The 23,423-nt window shown below is 42.6% G+C and overlaps 1 protein-coding gene across 2 annotated transcripts in view; it reads right to left on the bottom strand.

Moving 5' to 3' along the window:
- lrrk1 (leucine-rich repeat kinase 1) overlaps positions 1 to 23,423 on the bottom strand; it is an 83,596-nt gene that overhangs the window by 45,780 nt on the left and 14,393 nt on the right. For both annotated transcript variants that reach the window (XM_040002199.1, XM_040002197.1), the window contains exons 4-13: positions 21,949 to 22,120; positions 20,484 to 20,663; positions 18,682 to 18,818; positions 16,739 to 16,965; positions 16,259 to 16,386; positions 11,185 to 11,348; positions 10,867 to 11,004; positions 9,705 to 9,817; positions 6,966 to 7,036; positions 5,085 to 5,214 (exon numbers count right to left, since the gene is read on the bottom strand). In XM_040002199.1, the coding sequence (XP_039858133.1) occupies positions 5,085 to 5,214; positions 6,966 to 7,036; positions 9,705 to 9,817; positions 10,867 to 11,004; positions 11,185 to 11,348; positions 16,259 to 16,386; positions 16,739 to 16,965; positions 18,682 to 18,818; positions 20,484 to 20,663; positions 21,949 to 22,120 (1,460 nt within the window). The remainder of the gene's footprint in view (positions 1 to 5,084; positions 5,215 to 6,965; positions 7,037 to 9,704; positions 9,818 to 10,866; positions 11,005 to 11,184; positions 11,349 to 16,258; positions 16,387 to 16,738; positions 16,966 to 18,681; positions 18,819 to 20,483; positions 20,664 to 21,948; positions 22,121 to 23,423) is intronic.

Genomic DNA, 23,423 nt, shown 5'->3' with positions numbered 1-23,423 from the left:
AGTCGAACGCAGATTCACTGAGCGCTCAACACAGACAGCATCGTCAGAAGGAAGAGTGCAGGGCAAGCTAGCGAGACAGAAGTTAAGCTCTCCTTGTAACATGGACCCTCATTCAGATCTGGCGTTTGGAATTATTTTGGTTTTCATGTGACGTATGACCCTGAAGGTAAGCGAGTCATGGACTAAAGTAAAACAGTATGTTGGATGTGCCACGCAATGCTCAATTACATGGGTGGGAACTAGTGTGTTAGCGCAGTTAGCTCGTTAACGTGTTGGCCGTCTAGCCCCATGCACGGAGCGATCGGCGGTAGCTCGTTAACGGAGATTTGCCGTGTTGTGGCGTTAAGGTCATTTCAACGAGATTAACGCTGACAGCACTAGTGGGAACACAACGAATATGACTGCACATTTACGCTGACATCATCCTAGTGCAAAGACAAGTGGAAGCAGACAAAAACAAGCAAGCATGCTACTAACTTTAGCCGAGTCATTTAGACAGCTGTTAGCACATGATTCTCCTTATGCTGCTGAGAATATAGCCCAGAAGAAGCGGATAGTATAGCTTTTATTTTGGAAAGAGACATTTCTCTGTAATAAACTCTCTTTTCCAAAGATGAGTGATTCCTCAATCAGATACAGGGCTTGTAATATCGCTAGCCCGACGTCCTGGAGCTAGCGATTTTTTCAGTCGGGCTACCAAAATCTATCGCTGCCCTGCCCGTAGGAAGGAAAAATATATGTCAATGCTTTTGCATTCTTTCAGAAATGTAGCTGGGTAATTATGTCATTGGCATCGGTGAGCCACTGTCAATATGTGACATATTGAAGTCGCGTTTGAATTTGCGCTTGTTTTTTTGCTTTCACTTTGCAATCGCGCGAACTGTGTATAGAGAGCGACAGCACTGATCTGTGAGTGATGATAATTTGTGCACCAATTCCTCTGACATCGTCTTATTAATCGTTAGCTTACTATGCAAACATGACAAGTGAAATCTCCCGCAGCAAGCTTAAACATGTGAGAGGTTGATCGCGCAGAGAATCGCTGAGCTTATGTGAGTGAGCGTGTAAAAGCATTTCAGTTCTGCTGAGCCAAATAAGACAGGTCAGGGTGAAGAAGTGACAGCCAAAGAAAAGCTTACCACAAAACGGAGAAGTTATGACAAATCAGACTATAAGGCAAAAAGAAAGTGCAGCTTTATGGTTTCATGGACAAAAGAATTTCTGTGGCTGCAATATGATGAGCTAAATAACCAGGGCTGCACATAAGTGGTCCGCAGGTGCGCATTCGCTGTCAAAATAAAAAAAACACGCACAAGGGTTAGGGTTAAATTTAAAAACTGTACTTTTGAGTTAAAATATATATTTATAATTTTAATAAATGACAAATTAAAAAAGGCATGAACATTTTTTTTGTATCGAAAAAATATCGAACCGTGACACCAAAGTATCGAACCGAACCGTGAATTTTGTGTATCGTTGCACCCCTAATATATATATATGAGAATAAACCAGCTGTTCTCCACAGAACCAGCAAAGGTGTACTCTCAGTGGCAAGGGAACAATAATAATAAGAGAACAGCACCACCAAGGCTGGAGACGGAACAATACTGGAAGAGCATATGGGAGAAGGATGCAACCCATAACAGCAATGCTCAGTGGCTAGTGGATCTGAGGGCAGACCACAGCGACCTCCCTGAACAGGGTCCAGTAACCATCACAGTGGCAGATATCCAAGAAAGGGTCTCCAGTATGAAGAGTTGGACAGCACCAGGGCCCGACATGGTTCACGCCTACTGGCTAAAGAAGCTGACTGCACTCCACGAGCGTCTGGCAGCACAAATGAACCAGCTGCTAGTTAACGAGAGACACCCGGAATGGCTAACCGAAGGTCGGACGGTCCTGATCCCCAAGGACCCCAAGAAGGGACCGGTCCCCTCCAACTACCGACCAATAACCTGCCTCAGTACTACATGGAAGCTCCTGTCAGGCATCATATCGGCTAAGATGAACAGGCACATGGGTCAATACATGAGCGGGACACAGAAAGGAATTGGCAAGAATACCAGAGGTGCAAAACACCAGCTACTGGTAGACAGAACAGTCAGCCGAGACTGCAAGACCAGACTGACCAACCTGTGCACTGCCTGGATTGATTACAAGAAGGCCTATGACTCAATGCCCCACAGCTGGATACTGGAATGCCTAGAATTGTACAAGATCAATGGGACCCTAAGAGCCTTCATCAGGAACTCAATGGGGATGTGGCGGACAACACTAGAGGCCAACTCCAAGCCCATAGCACAAGTCACCATCAAGTGCGGGATCTACCAAGGAGATGCTCTGTCCCCACTGCTGTTCTGCATAGGCCTGAACCCCCTCAGTGAGATCATTAACAAGACTGGCTACGGATACCGACTACGGAACGGAGCAGTTGTCAGCCACCTCCTGTACATGGATGACATCAAGCTGTATGCCAAGAGTGAACGAGACATCGATTCACTGATCCACACTACCAGGCTATACAGCAATGACATTGCAATGTCGTTCGGACTGGAGAAGTGTAGTCGGATGGTAACAAAGAGAGGGAAGGTAGTCAGAACTGAGGGGATTGAACTACCAGAATGCAACATTGCAGACATAGAGGACAGTTACAAGTACCTGGGGATCCCGCAGGCGAATGGGAACCATGAAGAGGCCGCTAGAAAAGCTGCAACCACCAAGTACCTGCAGAGGGTCAGGCAAGTCCTGAGGAGTCAGCTGAACGGTAAGAACAAGATCCGGGCCATCAACACGTACGCCCTGCCCGTGATCAGGTACCCTGCTGGGGTAATAGGCTGGCCAAAGGAGGAGATAGAAGCCACTGACATAAAGACAAGAAAGCTCCTTACCATGCATGGAGGGTTTCACCCCAAGTCCAGCACCCTGAGGCTGTACACTAAGCGGAAGGAAGGGGGCCGGGGACTGGTGAGTGTCAGCACCACAGTCCAGGATGAGACAACGAACATCCAAGAATACATTGGGAAGATGGCCCCAACTGACCGAGTGCTCAGTGAATACCTCAGGCAGCAGAAACCCAAGAAAGAGGAGGGAGACGAGCAACCATCATGGAAGGACAGGCCCCTGCACGGTATGTACCACCGGCAGATAGAGGAGGTGGCTGATATCCAGAAATCCTACCAGTGGCTGGACAAAGCTGGACTGAAAGACAGCACAGAGGCACTAATCATGGCAGCACAAGAACAAGCTCTGAGTACAAGATCCATAGAGGCTGGGGTCTATCACACCAGGCAAGACCCCAGGTGCAGGCTGTGTAAAGATGCCCCAGAGACAATCCAGCACATAACAGCAGGGTGCAAGATGCTAGCAGGCAAGGCATACATGGAACGCCATAACCAAGTGGCCGGCATAGTGTACAGGAACATCTGTGACAAGTATAACCTGGAAGTCCCGAGGTCAAAATGGGAGATGCCCCCAAGGGTGGTGGAGAATGACCGAGCTAAGATCCTGTGGGACTTCCAGATACAGACGGACAAAATGGTGGTGGCTAACCAACCGGACATAGTGGTGGTAGACAAACAGAAGAAGACGGCCGTAGTGATCGATGTAGCAATTCCGAATGACAGCAATATCAGGAAGAAGGAACACGAGAAGCTGGAGAAATACCAAGGGCTCAGAGAAGAGCTCGAGAGGATGTGGAGGGTGAAGGTAACGGTGGTCCCCGTGGTAATCGGAGCACTAGGTGCGGTGACTCCCAAGCTAGGCGAGTGGCTCCAGCAGATCCCGGGAATAACATCGGAGATCTCTGTCCAGAAGAGCGCAGTCCTGGGAACAGCTAAGATACTGCGCAGGACCCTCAAGCTCCCAGGCCTCTGGTAGAGGACCCGAGCTTGAAGGATAAACCGCCCGCAGGGGCGTGCTGGGTGTTTGTATATGTATATATGTGTGTGTGTGTGTGTGTGTGTGTGTGTGTGTGTGTGTGTATGTATGTATGTATGTATGTATGTATGTGTATATATATATATATATATATGTTGATGTTTGTGCAATATAAGATTGATTGGATTGGAGGTCCGTCGACAGACGGATTGGGGCTGCAGCTGCAGTAATGCGGACGCTGCACCGGTCCGTCGTGGTGAAGAGGGAGCTGAGTGTAAAAGCGAAGCTCTAAATTTACCGGTCGATCTATGTCCCTACCCTCACCTATGGCCACGAGCTGTGGGTAGTGACCGAAAGAACGAGATCGCGGATACAAGCGGCAGAAATGAGCTTCCTCCGAAGTGTGGCTGGCCTCTCCCTTAGAGATAGGGTGAGAAGTTCGGCCATCCGGGAGGGGCTCAGAGTAGAGCAGCTGCTGCTCCACATCGAAAGGAGCCAGCTGAGGTGGTTCGGGCATCTGACAAGGATGCCCCCTGGGCGCCTCCTGGGTGAGGTGTTCCAGGCATGTCCCACCGGGAGGAGGCCCCGGGGCAGACCCAGGACACGCTGGAGAGATTATATCTCTCGGCTGGCCTGGGAACGCCTTGGTATTCCCCCGGATAAGCTGGAGGAGGTGGCTGGGGAGAGGGAGGTCTGGGCCTCTTTGCTTAGGCTGCTGCCCCCGCGACCCGGCCCCGGACAAAGCGGATGAAGATGGATGGATGGATGGATGGATGGATTGGAGGTTATTGGTCATGTGACCAACAGCTATATCACCTTTCCTGATGACACCTGTGTGGAGTGGACACCAGCCTCAGTCTACTCATTTTTAAGCCTTTCCTAGTTCTAAAAATCATCTCAAGGCTGTGATCATCCCTGCTTCTTGGGCATCTGTTCCTACCACACTTTTCTCTTCCAGTCGACGTTCATGCTTCGATGCAGCACTGTACACTACACTGCTGGGTACTGTTTTGACTTTGTATCTCAGGAAAATATACATGTGATTTTTCCCCTACAAAAATTGGTCTGTAACCTGCACATCCCATATATTGTTAACAAAAAAAAAAACAATTTTGAGGTTTGTAACTTCTTAAAATTTGTATCAATAACAACAGTGTGAAACATGAGGAAGGACAGGTGGGGGTTGGCAGACAGACAGGGGAACTTACTTTGAGAGGTAGAGTTCATTGAGATTGTGCAGACCACAGACTGATTGGGGAACACATTCCAGCTGGTTGTCATTCAAGTAGAGCAATTCCAGTGAATCACGCAGAACATCAGGGAACTCTATTGCACACACTAAAAGAACAGAGCCACAGATAGCAAATTTGCTCAAACACACACAGGAAGATACAGTTTAACCACATACTATACTACATACACAAAAGCACTGGGTAACTAATGGCCCACCTACAGGAATGTCTTGGCAATGATGCTCCAGGTGTACACGTTTGCACTGATATTAACACCAGAGGAGAATTTGAACTCTTCAGTCAATCGAGTAACTGGAGGCTATTAAGTATCATGTGCCTCAGCAATAAGCAACGCTGCTCGGCAACTATATGTCGTCTGCCACTTTATTGCTGAGTTGCTGTGGTTGCTAAATGCTTCCACTCTGCAATTATACAACTTACAGTTAATCCTGGAATATCTAAGAGGGAAGAAATTCCAGGAACTGACTTGTTGCAGTGGTGGTATGCAATGACAGCTCTTTAGAAGAACCATTTCTTTCACAAATGTTTGTAAAGGTAAAGTGCATGGCTAGGTACTTGTACTTAAAACACCTGAAAACACTTGTCAACAGACGTTTGGCCGACTTGTTGTGTGACAGAAACACCAGCAAAATACAGAGAGTGTCATCAGCGGCCAGAAGAGACAAGGATGCCACCCCGAGGATGTCGGCCTGTCTCAGCAACGAAAAGCCCTGAGCATCCAACAAGAGTATGAAGGAGAGGAAGGCAGTCACATCACTTGTAATGACAACAACATTCTCATCCTTCTGGCAGACAAAAGTTGGTGCATGGCTTTGCTAAACCAGAAGGACTATGATAAGAAAACTTTGTCACTGCTAAGTGACAAAAATACTTATGAGCCCCTAAAAAAAGAGACCCAGGTAGTGGTTACAGGATGAGGGTAAGAGATTGTCTGAAGCAGTTAGAACAAGACAATGCTGTTGACCGGACCTCATACCACAGGCTAAACCCAGGGGAAGCTGCACCAAATATGTATGATTTACAGAAGATGCATAAACAGGGTGCACCTTTAAGACCGATTGTCTGTATGATCAACTCAGTCACCTATAACTTCTCAATTCAATTCAGATTTTTTCAGTTCTTTGCTACATAATTACATATACATATACAGTGGAACCCCGACTTACGAATATTCACGCTACAAAGGCACTTAACGGCAATATTTCTGCCCGTGTTACGGCAAAATACCTGCGTAATGAAATTCGCTGGCTCTGATTGGCTGAGCCCAGAATGCCTACAATGCCTTCCGAATCATCAATCACCCCCTTGGCTTTCGTACATGGGCTTCGCTGTTCCATTTGAACGACATATTGTTGTTGCAGTTAGCAATTAGCCTATAGCCTATCGTTCACTCAAAAGGCGCGATGGGTGCTTCGACTTACGAAAATCTTCGACTGACGAAAGACCCTCGGGAACGAATTCATTTCGTAAGTCGGGGTTCCGCTGTATATTAGTGCTGTCAGCGTTAATCTCGTTAAAATGATGTCAACGTGGCAAATCTGTTAGCGAGTTAGCACAAATCGCCCCGTGCGTGGGGCTGCACGAGGTCAATGCGTTAGTGCGTTAGCGCCGTCCAGCCCCTCACTCGCTAAAGGAGATTTGCTGTGTTAATGCGGTTATGGCATCTACGTCATTTCAACGAGATTAACGCTGACAGCACTAGTACACACACACACACACACACACACACACACACACACACACACACACACACACACACACACACACACACACACACACACACACACACACACACACACACACACACACACACACCAGCTGGGAAATGACCTCTACCTGGGTCTGGGTCCCTCCTGTTCCACGTCGTCAGGAAGGCCAGTCTCCTGGATTTGGGACTATCCTCTGTTCTAATAGACACATTTTAAAATACAATTAGCAGACCACTCGTGTGAAGAACAGTGACTTTAAAAATCAACAGCCCTGATGATTCACCAGAGTTAAAGTAGTAAACTGTATGCAGCTATTCCTTTTCTTGTCTTCTCAATTACTGAGAATGGAAGATAAATTTATATGTTCAGAAATCTCTACAGAGATTATAGACAAGACTAGGCAAAATGAAACACAGATTATACACCAGTGTCAGTTTTTAGGTTTTTATAATTATGTAATTATTATTATATATATCAGTATAACCATCTCAGAAACATATCATTACGTACAGCTACTTTCAATAATATTGATAACTTTTTAGACTCTTTCTCTCTGGTTAATTTTTCTTGCGCTGGGACCAGTATAACACACACCATTTAGTTAAACTATAGGAATATCTTAAAAGACATAAAGACCTGCATAATGTTCAATGTGCTGCTTCTATATTCAGATAAATCTGAGATTATTTTACTTGGCCCTAGAAATCTTAGAAATATGGTATCTAACCAGATGTTTACATGGATGGCATTATCTTTAAGACCTCATAGTACCATAACAACTCAGAAGAGCAGTTTGCTCTCAGCTGCTTTACTTGTGGTTCCTAGGATATTTAAAAGTATTATGGGAGGCAGAGCCTTCAGCTTTCAGACCACGAATAGACCCTTAGTTGTGCTGCAATATCTGCTCCTTTGTGCCAGGAGGACCAGGATGAGGACTGCCTCAGCCCTACAAAATGACCTCCAGTATGCCACTGTTGTGAATGTCTCTGACCAATCAGAAATGACTGGCATTTTTCATTGAATACCAGAATCGTTGGGTCCATCCTGTGCTTCTCCCAAATGAGACCAGGTTTATCCTGAGCATATGCAACAGAGGTGAAAGGGTCAGTAGAAGCTGTGGAGAATGTTGTGCTGCCTGTCAGCTTGATCAGTTCTGGTGGTGGGTCAGTGATGGTTTGGGGATACGTATCCATGAATGGAAGCACAGACCTCTATGGAGTAGGCAGTAGCACAATGACTGCTATTAAGAATAAAGGTATAATCCCTCGACATATTGTATGAGCCTAAGCTGGTGCAGTGGGTCCTGGGTTAGTTAGTGTAGGACGATGCCTGGCCCCATGCGGCAAGAGTTTGCAGGCAGTTCCTGATGGATGGCCCCCAAATCCAGTACAATAACTCTGTCTGTGTTTTGGCCCATTAAATGACACCAGGTTGTCCCCCAGACTGTCCAGGAACGTTTTTAGGTTCTGGTCTGGGAGGAGATCCCCTCAGAACCCACGAAGCTGTTTTGTTACGAAACAAAGTGGGCGAATGAAGTGAATAACTTTTTCAATAGCTCTGGTTTTATCTTCAGAAGCCCACAGACCTCAACAGTTTGTGATTCTGACAAGACTGGTTCTTGCTTATCTTTGGCTCCAGGTGAGCTTGTTGCTGAGAGCTTAGCTTTATGCAGACGGCTCAGGGTTTTTGGAGTGCAGAGGGAGCTCCTGAAACCCTTCTATGACTCTATGGTGGCATCAGCCTTCTTTTATGGTGTGGTCTGTTGGAGCAGCAGTTTCTCCTCTGGACACAGGAAGAAACTGAACAGGCTGTATTTTGGGGTGGCCTCTAGACCGGCTGAAAGAAGAAATTCTTTAAACCAGTTTGCAACAGCGTGACACAGTTATGTGTGTGATGACTTCTTTGCGCGTGTGGTTGCTTAATTCTATGTGCAACGGTTGATGAATTTCTGTGCAAGTGGCAACAAATACCTGCGTCAGATTTTGGTATTCATTGGAAAATGCCAGTCATTTCTGTCCGGTCAGAGATATTCACAATGCTGGCCTGCTGGAGGTGATTTTGTAGGGCTGAGGCAGTCCTCATCTTAGTCCTCCTTGCACAAAGGAGCAGATACCAGTAAGAGATACTAGTCCTACTAAGGATTAAGGACTTCCTATGGCTCTGTCCAGCTTTTGTAGATCAACTACCTGTTTCTTTAAATCGGCTCCATGGTATTCACCCACAAGACCATGAAAAGTAGCTGTGTATGCAAAGCAGACCCACTTACGTGCGTGATGGCTTCTTTGTGTGCGTGGTTGCTGAGTTCTACATGCAAAGGTTGTCGAATTTCCATGTGAGGATTTCTATACCTATCATTCATCTTTTCAGGAGCACGCTTTTTTTTGTTAGCACATGGGCACCATACAATTTACTCTGTACCATTTTGAGGTGCTTCAGTGAAATTTCAGCAAAATCTCACTGAAGCCCCCCCCCACCCTGCATATTATATCTACAGTTTACACCAAAAGCATGAATCTAGTTGTAAACTAGTGTAAACCTGAATCATTCTGAATTTTAATGCCAGTAATTGAGTCAATTCATTTGTAAAAACAAATGGTGACAGATTTAATCTATATATTTTGAGCTTAAGCTCAATTAAACACATGACGAGCTTAAACTATCCATAGAAGTTAAAAGCTTGACCTAACAAGATTTCATAACAGTATTCAAAATCAATAATTAATGAATAATTCAGTCGACTCTGTTCATTCACTGAAGTGTTATGAAAGCTCAGCTAGACTCAGCATGAGTCCTCTGGACCAGTTGACTATACTAGACAAAATATACATGTACATAATGATGTTGTGTTTGTGATGACAGGACGTACTTGCCCAGATGGTTTTGAGAAAGATCAAGTGTCTTGAGCTTAGAGCACTTCCACTTATTGGGGGCTGGGAGTGTCGTAATGTAATTCTCACACAATCTCAAAGAGACCACAGCCTGATAGGACAATGAATGAGAAGACAAATTAGATACTGCAAACCACACATTCACTTTTTCAATCCAAGGAAAATACAGCTGGCTGTTTATGGCTAAGGTGGTCTCTGGTAAACGGCCTGATTCTTATACAGCACTTTTCTACTCTCAAAACACTTAATACAGCATGCCACATCCACACAAGCACTTTCTTCATTGCTTTAAGTGCTTACTAGCTAACATTTACACACATTCACACTCCGATGGATGCATCCGAGAGCAACTAGGGGTTAGTATCTTGCCCAAGGATAGGGACTCGGGGAGCCAGGGATCAAGCCACCAACCTTCTGATCAGTAGTACAGCCACCCACTGGTGATTCAAGTATACTGTATCATTAATAATGCCAATAAGGTCATAAGCAATAGGGAAAGTTTGCTAACTGCAGTGACCAAACAGTCTTCAGACGAATGTATGAAAAATACAATAATATGATTAAGCCACTACTTTGGAATGGACTTATCAGAACATCTAGGATAAAGTGTTTTAAAGACTAATATTGTATTCCCTTTTGCCTCCTTATTTGCTGGTTCTACCTCAGTTTGTCTAACCAACGGTGTCACAACTGTGAGACAAATAACTACAAATAAATAAAATGAAAATGAATAAATCTAAAGAACCTTTAACATTTTTTATCTTACCCATCCTGTAACTCATCAGTCTACCCACAGTAGTATAATACAGTAATATAACTATGTTATAATGTTTATTGACTGATCGTAGCAGTTTAAAGCTTGGATGTCTACTGTTATATTAAGAGCACTACAATCCATGCACCAAATATAATCTGCAGGCTGAGCCAGATATTTTTGCATCTAACAGATTTATGCTGTGTTTGTTTTAGACTGCAGAACTTAAAAGATTCACAGAGAAGTAGTGCCATCTGAAGGTTGTTCAGATCACTACTACTACTTTAAGTAGTCAACAGTTTGTTTGCTTGTTTTTTAATTAAGAGATTTTTCCATCTTGATGAATATTAATATATCTGATAAAAGATCTACATCAGTGCTCCTACCTCCAGTTCAAAGATATATGAAGGAAGTTCCTTCAGACTGTTGTCAGAGAAGTCTACTTCTTCCAGATGATTCCTCCAAAAGATGGAGATGGTGTTTGGAAGATTCTCAATCAAATTGGAAGAAGCTTTGCATTGCTTCTGCACAGGAAAAGACAGAAATATATATATTAGTGTCACTATGCATAACTTCTAAAAGGCTGATCTCTGTGGGTGAATGTATAGAATCAGTATCAAAATGAAAACGAAAAAACCAAGGCTAACTGCATCTGCAGTATATTAGTGTTGAAAAAACAGAAAGGAATAATTATGGCTTTTTACCAGTGGACAGGCCCAGGGGTCAGGGAAGGTGCTCAGCTTGTTCCTGCTCACATCGAGGAGCCTCAGGGATTTCAAACAGTGCATGACAGCTGTGGACAGACTGGTCAGGCAGTTTTCAGACACATCCAGCTCCTCTAGCTTACGAAGACCGATCCAGTTAGTGGCTGTTAGAATGGAATTAAACAACACATATAAACCAGACATGAAAACTAGTGTGAATTACCACAAATAAAAGTGGGATGCTCAAAAACGTATCTGACACACTACTAGAAAAGTGATTTAAAAAAATCCATTTTCATTTTTTCCCCACATTCTTTTTGCCCACTTATAAAGAAATAAATAGTCTCTAATTGTTATGGTTATTTAATTGCAATGGAAATATGATGCATAAAAAAGACAATAAAATATATAAGTTGATTTGCATATCATTTAGAGAAATAATGACTTGTTGTTGTTTGTAAGACAAACATGACATGGCGCTCACAGTCACTTGTATGTTCTCTTAGGAAGCATTTGTTTCAGAGCCAAATTCCTGTTTGTGCCTCGCCCTGAAACACAAGAGTTTTTCACCTCCCTCTCCTGCCAGTGGTGCAACTGATCTTTACTCCTGATCTCAGCCTTTTTCTCACAACATAAAACTCTTCAGTTCTTTGCTTCTGATGACTCTCCCTATTGATTCTATTGTCCTCTTAAAGGAGCTTATGCATGCTCAAAATTTCTTCAGTATCCAATAGCATAATATTTGTCAGATTTAATAAGCGTGCTTATGCAATAGCACACACTACATTTGTAGGATTTATTAGTGCGAATGAGTACCTTCTAGCCAGGGTTGCTGCATTCATTGCTGCATTTGTCTTCAGCAGACAGGTGGTTCAAATCTTTGCAGTTGGTGACTGGTGATTAAAACTGAAACCATTGACCCGTGTGTCATGGATCCTCCCATCTTTCAGCAAATCAACCCTATTTTCATCTGTTTTTAGTTTGTATAGGTTTTCTTGGCACTGAAACAGGTTTTTTAAATAAAACTCTTAAACTGACAGTTCATTATTCATCACACACACACACACGCACACACACACACACGCGCACACACACACGCGCACACACACACACGCACACACACACACGCGCACACACACAGCAAAGTAGAATGGATGTGCAAATGCTCTGGTTTTACTTGAGATTCTTCAGTTTAAATAATTAAAATATATAATTCCACTCTTCAGGTGATTTAAAGAATATGGGATTTCAACATTCATTCATATCCATGTAGAAAACTATACAAACTGTTTGTAATGATCTAACCCCTGTGTACTGTTGATATGTCACTGTGACTTTCTTGAACAGAGAATGAGTGTGAAGATCTAGAAAACAACTGAGTGTAAAACGTGTTCAAGGTCATGACGCACTCTTGGTGTCTTCATTATCAGGCTGGTGCCTACATGACTGTGAGAACTGAGCTCCCTACAGCTGAATAGACAAAGATTGTACCCACACAATCGGTACAGGAGTGGTTATTATCTTGCTATCCGGTCGTTAAGTCTGACGTCACTAGCCGTGTCTGGGCCTAAACTCCGCTGCAGGTCCATATATCAAACGATCACTGTGGCATTACTGAGAGTTGAAAAACTGTCTAAAGTCTTTCATCTTTAATAAAATGATCAGCGTTCTGCTCTACCAGGTGTAACAATTGAGTTTAACATCCAGGCATCCATGAAAACGGAATTTATGACATTTAACGGAGTTAGAAGTTAGCAGGGAGTTAGCTCGCTAGCTTCTATCTAAATACAATATAGCATGTCCTGACTGCGGGGTTTTGGAAACAAATTAAAACGTACAGCTCTGTTATCACTTCCAACATAAATGAAGACAGAAAACTAAACAGCAGTGACGTTTGTAGGGTTACTGAAGTTTGGCTAGCTGGTATATAATGATGTGCTACGTGACCGCTAGCGACACAGCTATGTTAGCATAATATAAACAAGCTAACTTTTTTCCACTCGATAAAAGTTAACGTGAGTGTTCTCGGTGGTCAGGAACAAATGTAATCGCATGGCAGGATGCTGTAAAAGGACCAAACTTCAGCCAGGAGAACAACTGAGATAATCCATCCACAATACAAGGTTAGTCATTCATATACTGCTGCATGGGCTGGGCTGTAGCTACATCCTAAGGGTTTAAAAACTGAGCTTAAATAAATGATTAGCAGTAATAAAAGCCGAGGGAGGTCAACAGGGATCACTGACTGTTTTAGGAGCTTTTTGAGATCAAATAGAAGAAAATACATAACATTAAACATGTTAACAACACAAAAGCCATATTAAACGCAGACTACTTTAGACCCGGAAGCAGGATTCGTCACGTCATCACTTAACGACCAGATTGATAAATAGCAAGATGTTGGTGCTGTATTGGTCCCTTTGTAAAGATTTTAAAAGAGTCTTTCAACAAATCTCAGAAAATAAGTTCAGTTTCGATGTTCCTTTTTATAGACAATGCCTTTTGACCTCCAAACATGGTCTTAAGAGTTCATTTTGGTCTCATCTGACCAGACTATATTCTCCAAGTATTTCACAGGCTTGTCTAAATGTAGAGCAAATGGTAAACAGCTTTCTCTTCAGCAATGGAGCCTTGTGTGGTGAGCGTGCATACAGGCCAGTCAGGTGAGCGCATTATTATTATTATTATTTTTTTTTTTCATTTTATTTAAACAATTGTATGTGCTGATTCTAGGTCTTTCTGTAGTTCTCTGCAAGTGGTCCTTGGCGCTTTAACTCCTCTGTCTGAAGTCTTGCAAGGAGCAGCTGGTTGTGGCTGGTTGTATTAATGTTCTCTCCACTTCCAGATTATAGCCACAGCAGTGCCGACTGAAAACTCCAGTAGTTTAGAAATTGTCAGAAATGTCATCAGTATGTTTTGCAACAATAAGTTTGCAAAGGTGTTTTACCCATCATGACATGTTTCTTGTGTGACACCTTTTCAGAGGCCATCAATTGGGACCAAACCAGCTGATATTAATTTGTTTTGTAATTACTTATAGATTTTTTTTAGGTAATGTCACGACTTTCCATGCCTTTTTGCACCTCCCTTTCTTCATGTGTTCAATAATAATAATAATAATAATAATAATAATAATAATAATAATAACACATAATTTATGGACATGGTTTGATTTCTTTGTTACAAATTACAGCGGTCCCTTGTTTATCGTGGGAGTTAAGTTCCACAAATAACCTGTGAGAGGTGAAATCCGCCATGTAGCCAGCTTTATTTTTTACAATTACTATAGACGTTTGTAAAACCCCTCACTACACACTTTATACACTTTTCTCAGACAGGCACAAACATCTCACACTTTGTCTCTTGTTTAAACTCTCAAAGTGCAAACCTTCGTAGAAAAATAAGTCCAGTATTATAGAATGAAACCAAAGGAACCAACAGGGGCCTTTGACGGTGCAAAACGTTTCGTCGACATTGATGTTTGTTGGGGAGAAAACTTACAAACATACAGTGCAGCACTTCAGAGTCACACTGCCAGCGATCGAAGATTTATGTAAATTTGACAAGCTGAACACATCCTGTATTGTACAGGAGACACGGCACGAGACTGATTGACAATGGTCTACAGCCAATCAGGAGGCAGAACACAATGCACTGTAAGAAAAAAAAAAAAGAAGCAAAATTCCACATAAAAAATCTGCAAAACTGCGAGGTGGCAGGTGAAGCGCGTTATAGTGAGGGACGACTGTACTGCACACGTTTGTAAATCTTAGTTTACACTTGTGGATCACACTGTGTGCATTTGTAATTAGAGTGGGTTTAAAAAATCCATTTTAGTTTGAATAATGCGATATTAACTCAGGTTTCGCCACTCCGACCAAAATTCACTGAACCAGCAGCAAAAGAAAATTATGCTTCACGTTTGAAAAATATCATCATGAATTCCTTTTGCGTTTGCTTCCTGCACATTGTGCTCTCTCTCTCAGTGTACTCAGAGACCAGTTCACCATCAGAAATCTCTGTTTTCTGCATTATGCGCTTATTACGCACCAGACTATCGCTGTGTACGGCGCTGACGGCTGCTGTTTTCTTTTCCCCAACAAGAAAGGCTCATTTCTGCTGTTCAAAACTGAAGAAATGTAAACTTTTTAAAATGATGCTAAGTTGCAAAACGCTTAGCCATATCTCTAATCAAACCTCTGTAACTTTGCTTCACTTCAGTAGCATCAGGTAATATTCATTTGTTGATTCATGGTTTCTTCCATTTTTCTTCTACTGCAGAAAATTTTTAAGGTTATCTGCTATAAAAATCTAGGCCAGGAAAATCTCCTTCATGTTTTTCTGTGTTTTATCCTCAGTTACTTTGACACAAGGCCTCTGCTGCGATGTTCACACCTCTGATGACGTCTCACCAATGATCTGAATTAGAATATTTCTGATTGTCTGAGTAAAAATGGAATCAAATCAGTTGCCCAGCCCTATTTGAACCCCTTTGAGACAAATTTCCTTCCATACATGTTCATCTGTTTATTTGAACATTTTTTCCTTTATCTGTGATGTTCTTTCACCTGCTCATCTCTGCAGGATGTGAGGTGGGAAAGACTGTGTGACACCCAGGTGAGAAGGGGAGAGTCAAAATGAAACTACACGGGTGTTTCAGTGCAATAAAATAAGACTTAAAACCAAACATGATGAGCCTGAAAGATGAATTGTGAAATAAATTATGTTTACACAACAAGTGCATCCATGCTACCCTCGCTCCCTGTCAGTGCTGGGAGACATTTGAACTTTCATTGACACCCCCACCTCAAAGACTCTAGTAACAATACATTTAAGACTTATAAAACATTTGAAAAACAAAATAAACTTTGTTTTTCAAATGTTTTATATTTATTATTTACTTCTTAATATTTTCTTTCTTTTATTTCCATACCCCTAAATTTATGTGGTTACACACAAGTTTTATTTCAAGTACAAAGAATCTGACTCGCCTCGTCTATACAGTAGGTGACTTATACGTTTACTGTTTCAGTGCATACAGCAGTACATACATAGAAGAAAAGTTGGAACATACTTTTAGGGAGGTCAAACAGAACTGTGAGCTGGTTCTTGGCAGCAGAGAGTTTCTGGATGCGAGTGAGATGGAGAAGTCCAGGTGGCAAACTGCTCAGCTGGTTCTCAGACAGATTCACCTGTTGTAAACTAAAGCAGAGGAAAAATGGAGGTTAGGGTTATCCCTACCCTACAATTACATTTGTCTATAAATCAATTAAGTATAAATTATCAGGATAGCCAATCACATGGCAGCAACTCTGTGCCTTTAGGCTTGTAGACACGGTCAAGAAGAGCTAAGAAAATTCATACCAAGCACTGGGAAGAAAGGTAATTTACCTGATTGTGAACAAGGCAAAGTTCGGTGGCAAGACAAAGACCAAGACAAGAAAAGGGCAACACACACAAAATTATTAGCGTGTGAATGACTTTCCTTTGCTAATTTTTAAAGTAAATCGACAAATTCCCAATGGAGGCGTTCTAGGACAGTGTCCTCATGCACCTGGAGCAGATGACTTCCTGGGAGTTGTTTGCTAAAGGAAGCTCCTGAAGTTCATTGTTAGAAAGATCCAAAGTCCTCAGACTGATGAGACCCCAGGGCACCACGGAGGGCAGAGAAGACAGGCAGTTAGATGACAGGTCCAGCTGGGTGATATGCGCAGAGACATCCATGAACCAATCCAGCTCCAACCAAGGCAGCTGAAGACCACTCCAACACACACTGACAACCTACACACAGACACACACAGGGCAATGGTTTTACTAGACTGTGAAGAACACAGATGCATTCAGAGCTACCTCTCACAACTCTTAATGGTCACATATTCTGAAAATAGTTAATAATTTATTAGGGCTTTAATTATGTTAACCCTAAAAAAAACAAAACGCTTGGACACTGCTAGCACGGGGCGCCCACACAAACGCAAAGCAGGAGATGAAGCGTCGCTGAATATGTTTCCAAACCAACTTCATTCTAAGACAAAGACTAGAAAATATGATGAAGCAAATCTGCCCTTTGGCTCCACCTGCACAGGTGCTGAGGTAGGTCTCCCTGCAGGGTTGGTTTCCCCTGCATCAGGAGCAGCGCTGGGCTGTTTAAATCACAGACAAACAGGATCCCACAGCTGTTCATGTTTTTGAACCCATTTTGCACACAGAGGCATTTTTTGAAAAATGCATTGATGCAATGTTGAATATTATTACACAGGAAAAAACAACTACATGTAAAATAATGACACCGTGACGCCTCTGCCTTTGTAAATGGAGGGACAGTAACTGTGTGTAAAACCTGCAGACAGTCAGATTAACAGTATTTCGTCTCTGTCTGCTATTCTGCAATTCATCTCCTGTAAACAATAACGTGGCCACAGCGTGACGTGAATAAAGGCTCATACCTTTGACGTTGTGTGACCAACTCTGTATTCCTCGTCCACACGTTAACGCAAAAAAGGAGTTTAAAAAAATCTCAGTTCTCGGTGATTTGAAACGCCGTTTACATGGACGAAACAGCTGCGTGTTCAAAAATACCCGTGTAGGTGCGGACGCAGCGTAAAGGAGTTAGTAGTTTATTTTATTATTACCTGTATTTTATTGCAGATTACTTATTTGCTTAATTGTTTACTAAATGTTTGAGGTGTGAAATAAACTGCAATGGAGCAAAAATATGGGCGTGTGTGGTTGGAGGATGTGTTTGTGTGCGCGTGTGCGAGAAGGTGGGGGCAAACATTTTTCTTGTAAAACAAGGGGGGCCCAGCAAAAAAAGTTTGGGAACCACTGCATTATATAGCGCCACTTGTATGTGACCATTTGTGTGGTGGAGACAACAGATCACTTGGTTGTGATTATTTGTTGCTACTTTTGGTTTTGTGTTGTAGCAGGTCAGGTAATCATTTTGGGTTTGACTGTTGTGCTCCTTTGTGTTGGTCACATGTTACTTTTTGTGTGTTCAGTGTGGCGACTTTAAATCCTCATGCAGGGGCATCCATGCTTAACGATGTGAACACTGTGCTTCTGTTAGCTTTTACTTTTATTTCAGGTTTGTGGGTCAAGGACCTGAAGGCTTCAGAGGGGCTTTTAATAAATGTAGGGGTCCTAGAGGAACCCTTTTGAGGGAGGAGGTGTTACGTCCCTCTGCAGCCCCTAATTTATTAGGGCTTTAATTATGTTTTGACAGTTGTGGTCACCCATATAAGGTTGGCAGTTTTGGTGGAAACAGGTTAATAACATTTACTTTCCCACACAATAAAACAATAAAGTTACCTTCCTAAATAAGTACTGTATAAACTCTCCGTGCTATAATCATTACCAAGTCCTGCAGAGATCCTGAATAGATATCTGACAGGACATGAAGACCAAACATGGAGATAAGAAAAAAGAAATAAAAATGTGATCAACAACAGTAATCTCCTTTAACAGCCATGCATTCACTGGATAAGCAGCACGGACCTTGTCTCCTTCTGCCTCGTATGTTTCCTGCAGTTTCAGTCTGAGAATACGTTTGCTGAAGGCTGGATGGTCCATAAGGGTGTATGAAGAGAACCCTGCTCCATTCTGCAGCAGGAAGAGAGCGATCTCCTCATTATCTACAAAACAAAACACAGTCTTTACTTTATATGGACATGTTGTCCAAACACATAGTCCTTAGAAAAACTAAGCACACCCAGCTTTCTAAATTGAACCCTCACATCACTGTGGAGGAAGTCTAGCCTGCTCTTCTTTACAGCAATACTTCAGGCTTGATCTGTTGCAGATTAGCTGGTGTGTGGGACACCTGTTGGGCACTCGGCTCCACATTTGACTCTAAAGTACTTTGGTATACAGGGGAGTTAATTGCATAGTCTGAAGTGAATTTGCTGGGAATTGTGTTAACTCACAGCTGCACGCTCCAGACAAACTGCCAAGGTTTGTGCACGTGGGTTTTGATTATCGATTAAAATCGATTCTGGCTTGGATAACCTGATATCGATTAATTAAAAATGGTAAATGGCCTGTGTTTGTATAGCGCTTTACTAGTCCCTAAGGACCCCAAAGCGCTTTACACACCCATTCACACACACATTCACACACTGGTGATGGCAGCTACATTGTAGCCGCAGCCACCCTGGGGCGCACTGACAGAGGCGAGGCTGCGGGACACTGGCGCCACCGGGCCCTCTGACCAAATCCTGAATCGATTTTTGAATATAAATTTATTTTGCCCAAAACACCAGAATCTCAGGTTAAACCTCACAAAATTCCTACAACCACCAAACATCTAAAACAGTAAATGAGAGCAGGAACACGGATTCTGCACAAAGGCTTAAACACAAAACGTGGACCCAACACATCCGGATCAGTGAGATGCCGCCTTTCTCACCCGATGGCACGACGTGGACACGCCATCGAGGCTGAAAGCTGACAGCTCGCTGATTGTTGCCGCTTTGTGTTTACGTCCTTTTTGCGCCGATTCTGAAGCTACAGGTTTGATCTCTCTCCAAACAACACCGACTGAACCAGCAGCCACAGACGATCCAAACAACGCTTCACATAAACATCGTCACGATTTTCCTCTTACTTCCACCACGATAAAAATCACACTTCATGTAGAGCTCTCTCTCTCTCTCTCTCTCTAATTGAGAATCAAAACCCACCCCTACTTGTTACCCAGCAGTCTACGGTGTCGGCCGCCGTTTTTTTGTTTGTTTGTTTTTGTTTTTTTACTTACTTCTGACAAGAAGGCCTCATTTCTGCTGTTCAAGACTGAACAAATTTAAACTTTTTAAAATTATGCAAAATTGTAAAATGTTTAGCTGCGTCTGTAATCAAACCTCTGTAACTTTGCTCTGCTTCACTTTGTTTTTGATCTGCTGCACAATATTTTTAAGGTCATCTGCTATTAAAACTCAGACCGGGAAAGTCGCCTTCATGTTTTTCTGCGTTTTATCTTCAGTTACTTCGACACAAAGGAATCTGCTGTGATGCTCACACCTTTGATAAAGTCTCACAAGTGTCAGCTTTCTTTTTATAGATACAAAAATATAGATATGTACTGATAAGTGATCAGAATTATAATATTTCGGACTGTCTGAGGCAAAATTTCCTCGATTCAAATCGAATCGTGGATCGAATCGAGTCGGGACCTTGTGACCTCGTGCTATATAAATAAAATTGTCACTATCATCATTTACCAGGATGAAAACATTTTTTTCTATTTTGAATTTGTGATTTGTTCTGTTGCTTTCTAGACTCTTGTGTGAGTGTATCCTTACTTGCTTGTGAAGCAGCATACAGTGGCAGGCCAGTGATGACAGCAAATTCATCGCTATGGATTGCACAGTCCTTGGCGTCAGCATCATAGCTCTGGACCAGCAGACGAACCACATCAAGGTGACCCTCCTGGCAAGATGTGGCCAGCATCGAGTTGAGCAAATCTTTCCTCAGGCATGGACCTACCAAGAGCGGAGTAGTCAGAACAGGATTGTTTGCCAGTGATTTGTTACTTTTGTTTTTGAAAAGTTGATGAAATCAAAAATAATAAATAGGCTCCCAGTTTAAACAGGTTTGTACTGCTAAATCATGTGCCATGACGAATGCAGATGCTCTACTGTTGCCTTTTCTGTTCAAGACAACCTTAATAACCCCACCATGGTCCCACCAGTTACTTTATCAGGTTTACAGTCCCCGCCCATCTCTTCTTTCCACTACAAACACAGTGTCGCTGAAAGATGGCGCTTCACAAAAACCTTGAATTAAATAGTTACTTATGAATGTGACCAAGTGCTTTTTGCAGTGTTCAGATTTCTCAGTATTACTGCAGGGTTACAATATAAAGCGCCTTGAGGCGACTGTATATATGAATGAAGCTAAACTGAACTGAACTTAAAAACATTTTGATCGTTTTCATTCAAGTAAACAATTCTTCCTTCATCCATTTCAATCTAATCAAATAAATTGAAACAATTAAAAAGAAAATGACATTTTCCCCCACACACGTCCTCAAAGGTAAAGCTTCATGTCTCATTAGATGCTGAAAACACGTTCGATAGAGTAGAGTAGGACCATCTTCTCCGTGCTCGAGAGAAATTCAGCCTCGAAAAGAAATTCATAGCCTGGATGAGCCTACTTTATTCTTCATCACTTGCATCAGTTAGATCCACTAACAATCACTGAGACTTTTATCTCCTGCAATCGCTAATGAAACTTTAGCTATTGTGCTCCGATGTAATCCTCAAATCTGCGGGTGTGGTGAGGAATGGCTTTGAGCGGAGAATGTTTGTAAGCTGATGATTTGCTTTTCTATGTTTCTTGGCCTGAAAAATACCAAAAGTCCTCTCAGTCCTTAATTTGTTTGTTACGTCCCTCTGCAGCCCCTAATCTCCTCGATGTTTTCAGCTGGTGCTAATTGGCCACACCTGGTCAGGTGTGGATAACAGCATACCTGAGGCAGGCTTCCAGGGAGCTCACCTGTCTTTGCCTTGGTGGCAGCAGCCATTTTAGCCAACCTGGTATTCAACTTTAAGAAAAACACCTCTTCTCACTAACACTCTGGTATTCATCTTTTTTGTTTATGCTACGGCTTTTGAGCACATCGTTCAATTCAATCTCTGGCTACAAACTGAACATTTCGCTGTTGGTGGTCATTCATTTTATAATGAATAATTAATACCAAAATAATACATAGGGAATCTATATATCCACATAGGATGAAAGTTGGACTGTATGCTGTACTCCTACCGGGTACAGAATCCAGTAGCTCCTTGACCAAGTCGGTGTGGCCATAGCGCGCTGCCAAAACAGCAGGGTTGCTGTTAGATGGCTCCAGAGGCACAGGGATGCAAGCCTCTTTGAGGAGGTAACACACACTCTGTAGATCACCATACTGAGTGGCCACACACAGGAGACGCACCTGTAAATTAAAACAAAACTGAGGAAAAAAGGATATCTTCCACTTATATATTAACATAGGAGATCAGGATAAACAGACACATGAAGGAACTTGCCAAGTTAACCCAGAGTTCCCTGTGTGTTCAAGTGTCAGGGCAACACGGACAGGGTTTCATGGATCACATGACTTTTCTTTCACAGATAATTATCACTGTGAGTGCTGACTACATAGCTGTTATCAAACCAGGGATAAAAATCTCTAAAGAATGCTAAAATATACCAGTAAAATGCAACGCTTGTTAAAAGGACAAGATGAATTAGGGAACACAAACATTTTATTTCCAGTTTATAGTTTTATCATCGAGTGTGCCCTCAGTGCTGCTGTTTATTTCTAAAGGTGGCAACTGCCCCGTTACAGCTCTGAGACTTTCAACTGGACACATTTAAACATTAGAGCTCCCACAGCCTAAAAAACGAGACGTGGAAATTAGATGTGATTATATGTCACCAACTGACAGTGATGGGAATGACGGCGTTACAAGTAACAGTGTTACTTTTTTCAGTCAAGAGTAATCTAACTAAATTCCTATTTCTATCGTTACAACGCCGTTACCGTTAACAAGAAAATGCGGTGCGGTTGTGTTACTATTCTTCAACAAACAGACAGTTGAAGCTGTGTTCAGCTTACTGCATCTTATATCAGTTGCACGGAAGCAGCTGTAAGTAATCTGGGCGCTACAGCTTTAAGCAGCTGCGCGCTCCCGCGGACGGCGATCACTTTCTGACAGACGATCACTTTTTGGCACAACACCTGGAGCTAGGGGGCAAAAGAAGAATAAAGTAGTCGTGGTAAGCCAATCACATGACCACTTCAAGATGACAAAGCAACAATGTGACATATACCAGTTTATAAATTGTGTTGATAGGCCACGCAAAACCCGAGTCATGATAAACAAAATATACGCCTGTTTGTTCCTGAACACTTTCATCACGTACTGTCTAAGGACAGCGCAGCGAGCGCTCTCTGCTTGTGAACAAAAAACAGCCCCTTTGTTTTGTTGGGAAAATGCACCATGTCGACCAATCCAAACAAATGATCTGGCAACATGACATTTGGTTTTAGGAGTGGGGGGGGGGGGGGGGGGAGACTGCTGTCTGCAGTATCAGGCTGTGATGTTCTCCTTTATAGTGCCACAAATAATTTGAATGTAGAACACCTGATTGTTATGTAAACAGTTTGAAATGGTTATAAAAAAGGTAAATGGCTGCAAATAACTTTGTTGTTTGCTAAACTTGTGCGTATGATTTGTAGAGGAAACTACAGG

Source organism: Simochromis diagramma, unplaced genomic scaffold (assembly GCF_900408965.1).
Source record: "Simochromis diagramma unplaced genomic scaffold, fSimDia1.1 OVJJ01000430.1, whole genome shotgun sequence".
Lineage (NCBI taxonomy): Eukaryota > Metazoa > Chordata > Actinopteri > Cichliformes > Cichlidae > Simochromis > Simochromis diagramma.
Note: the sequence above shows the minus strand (reverse complement) of the source record. Positions and strands in the feature narration are given on the sequence as shown.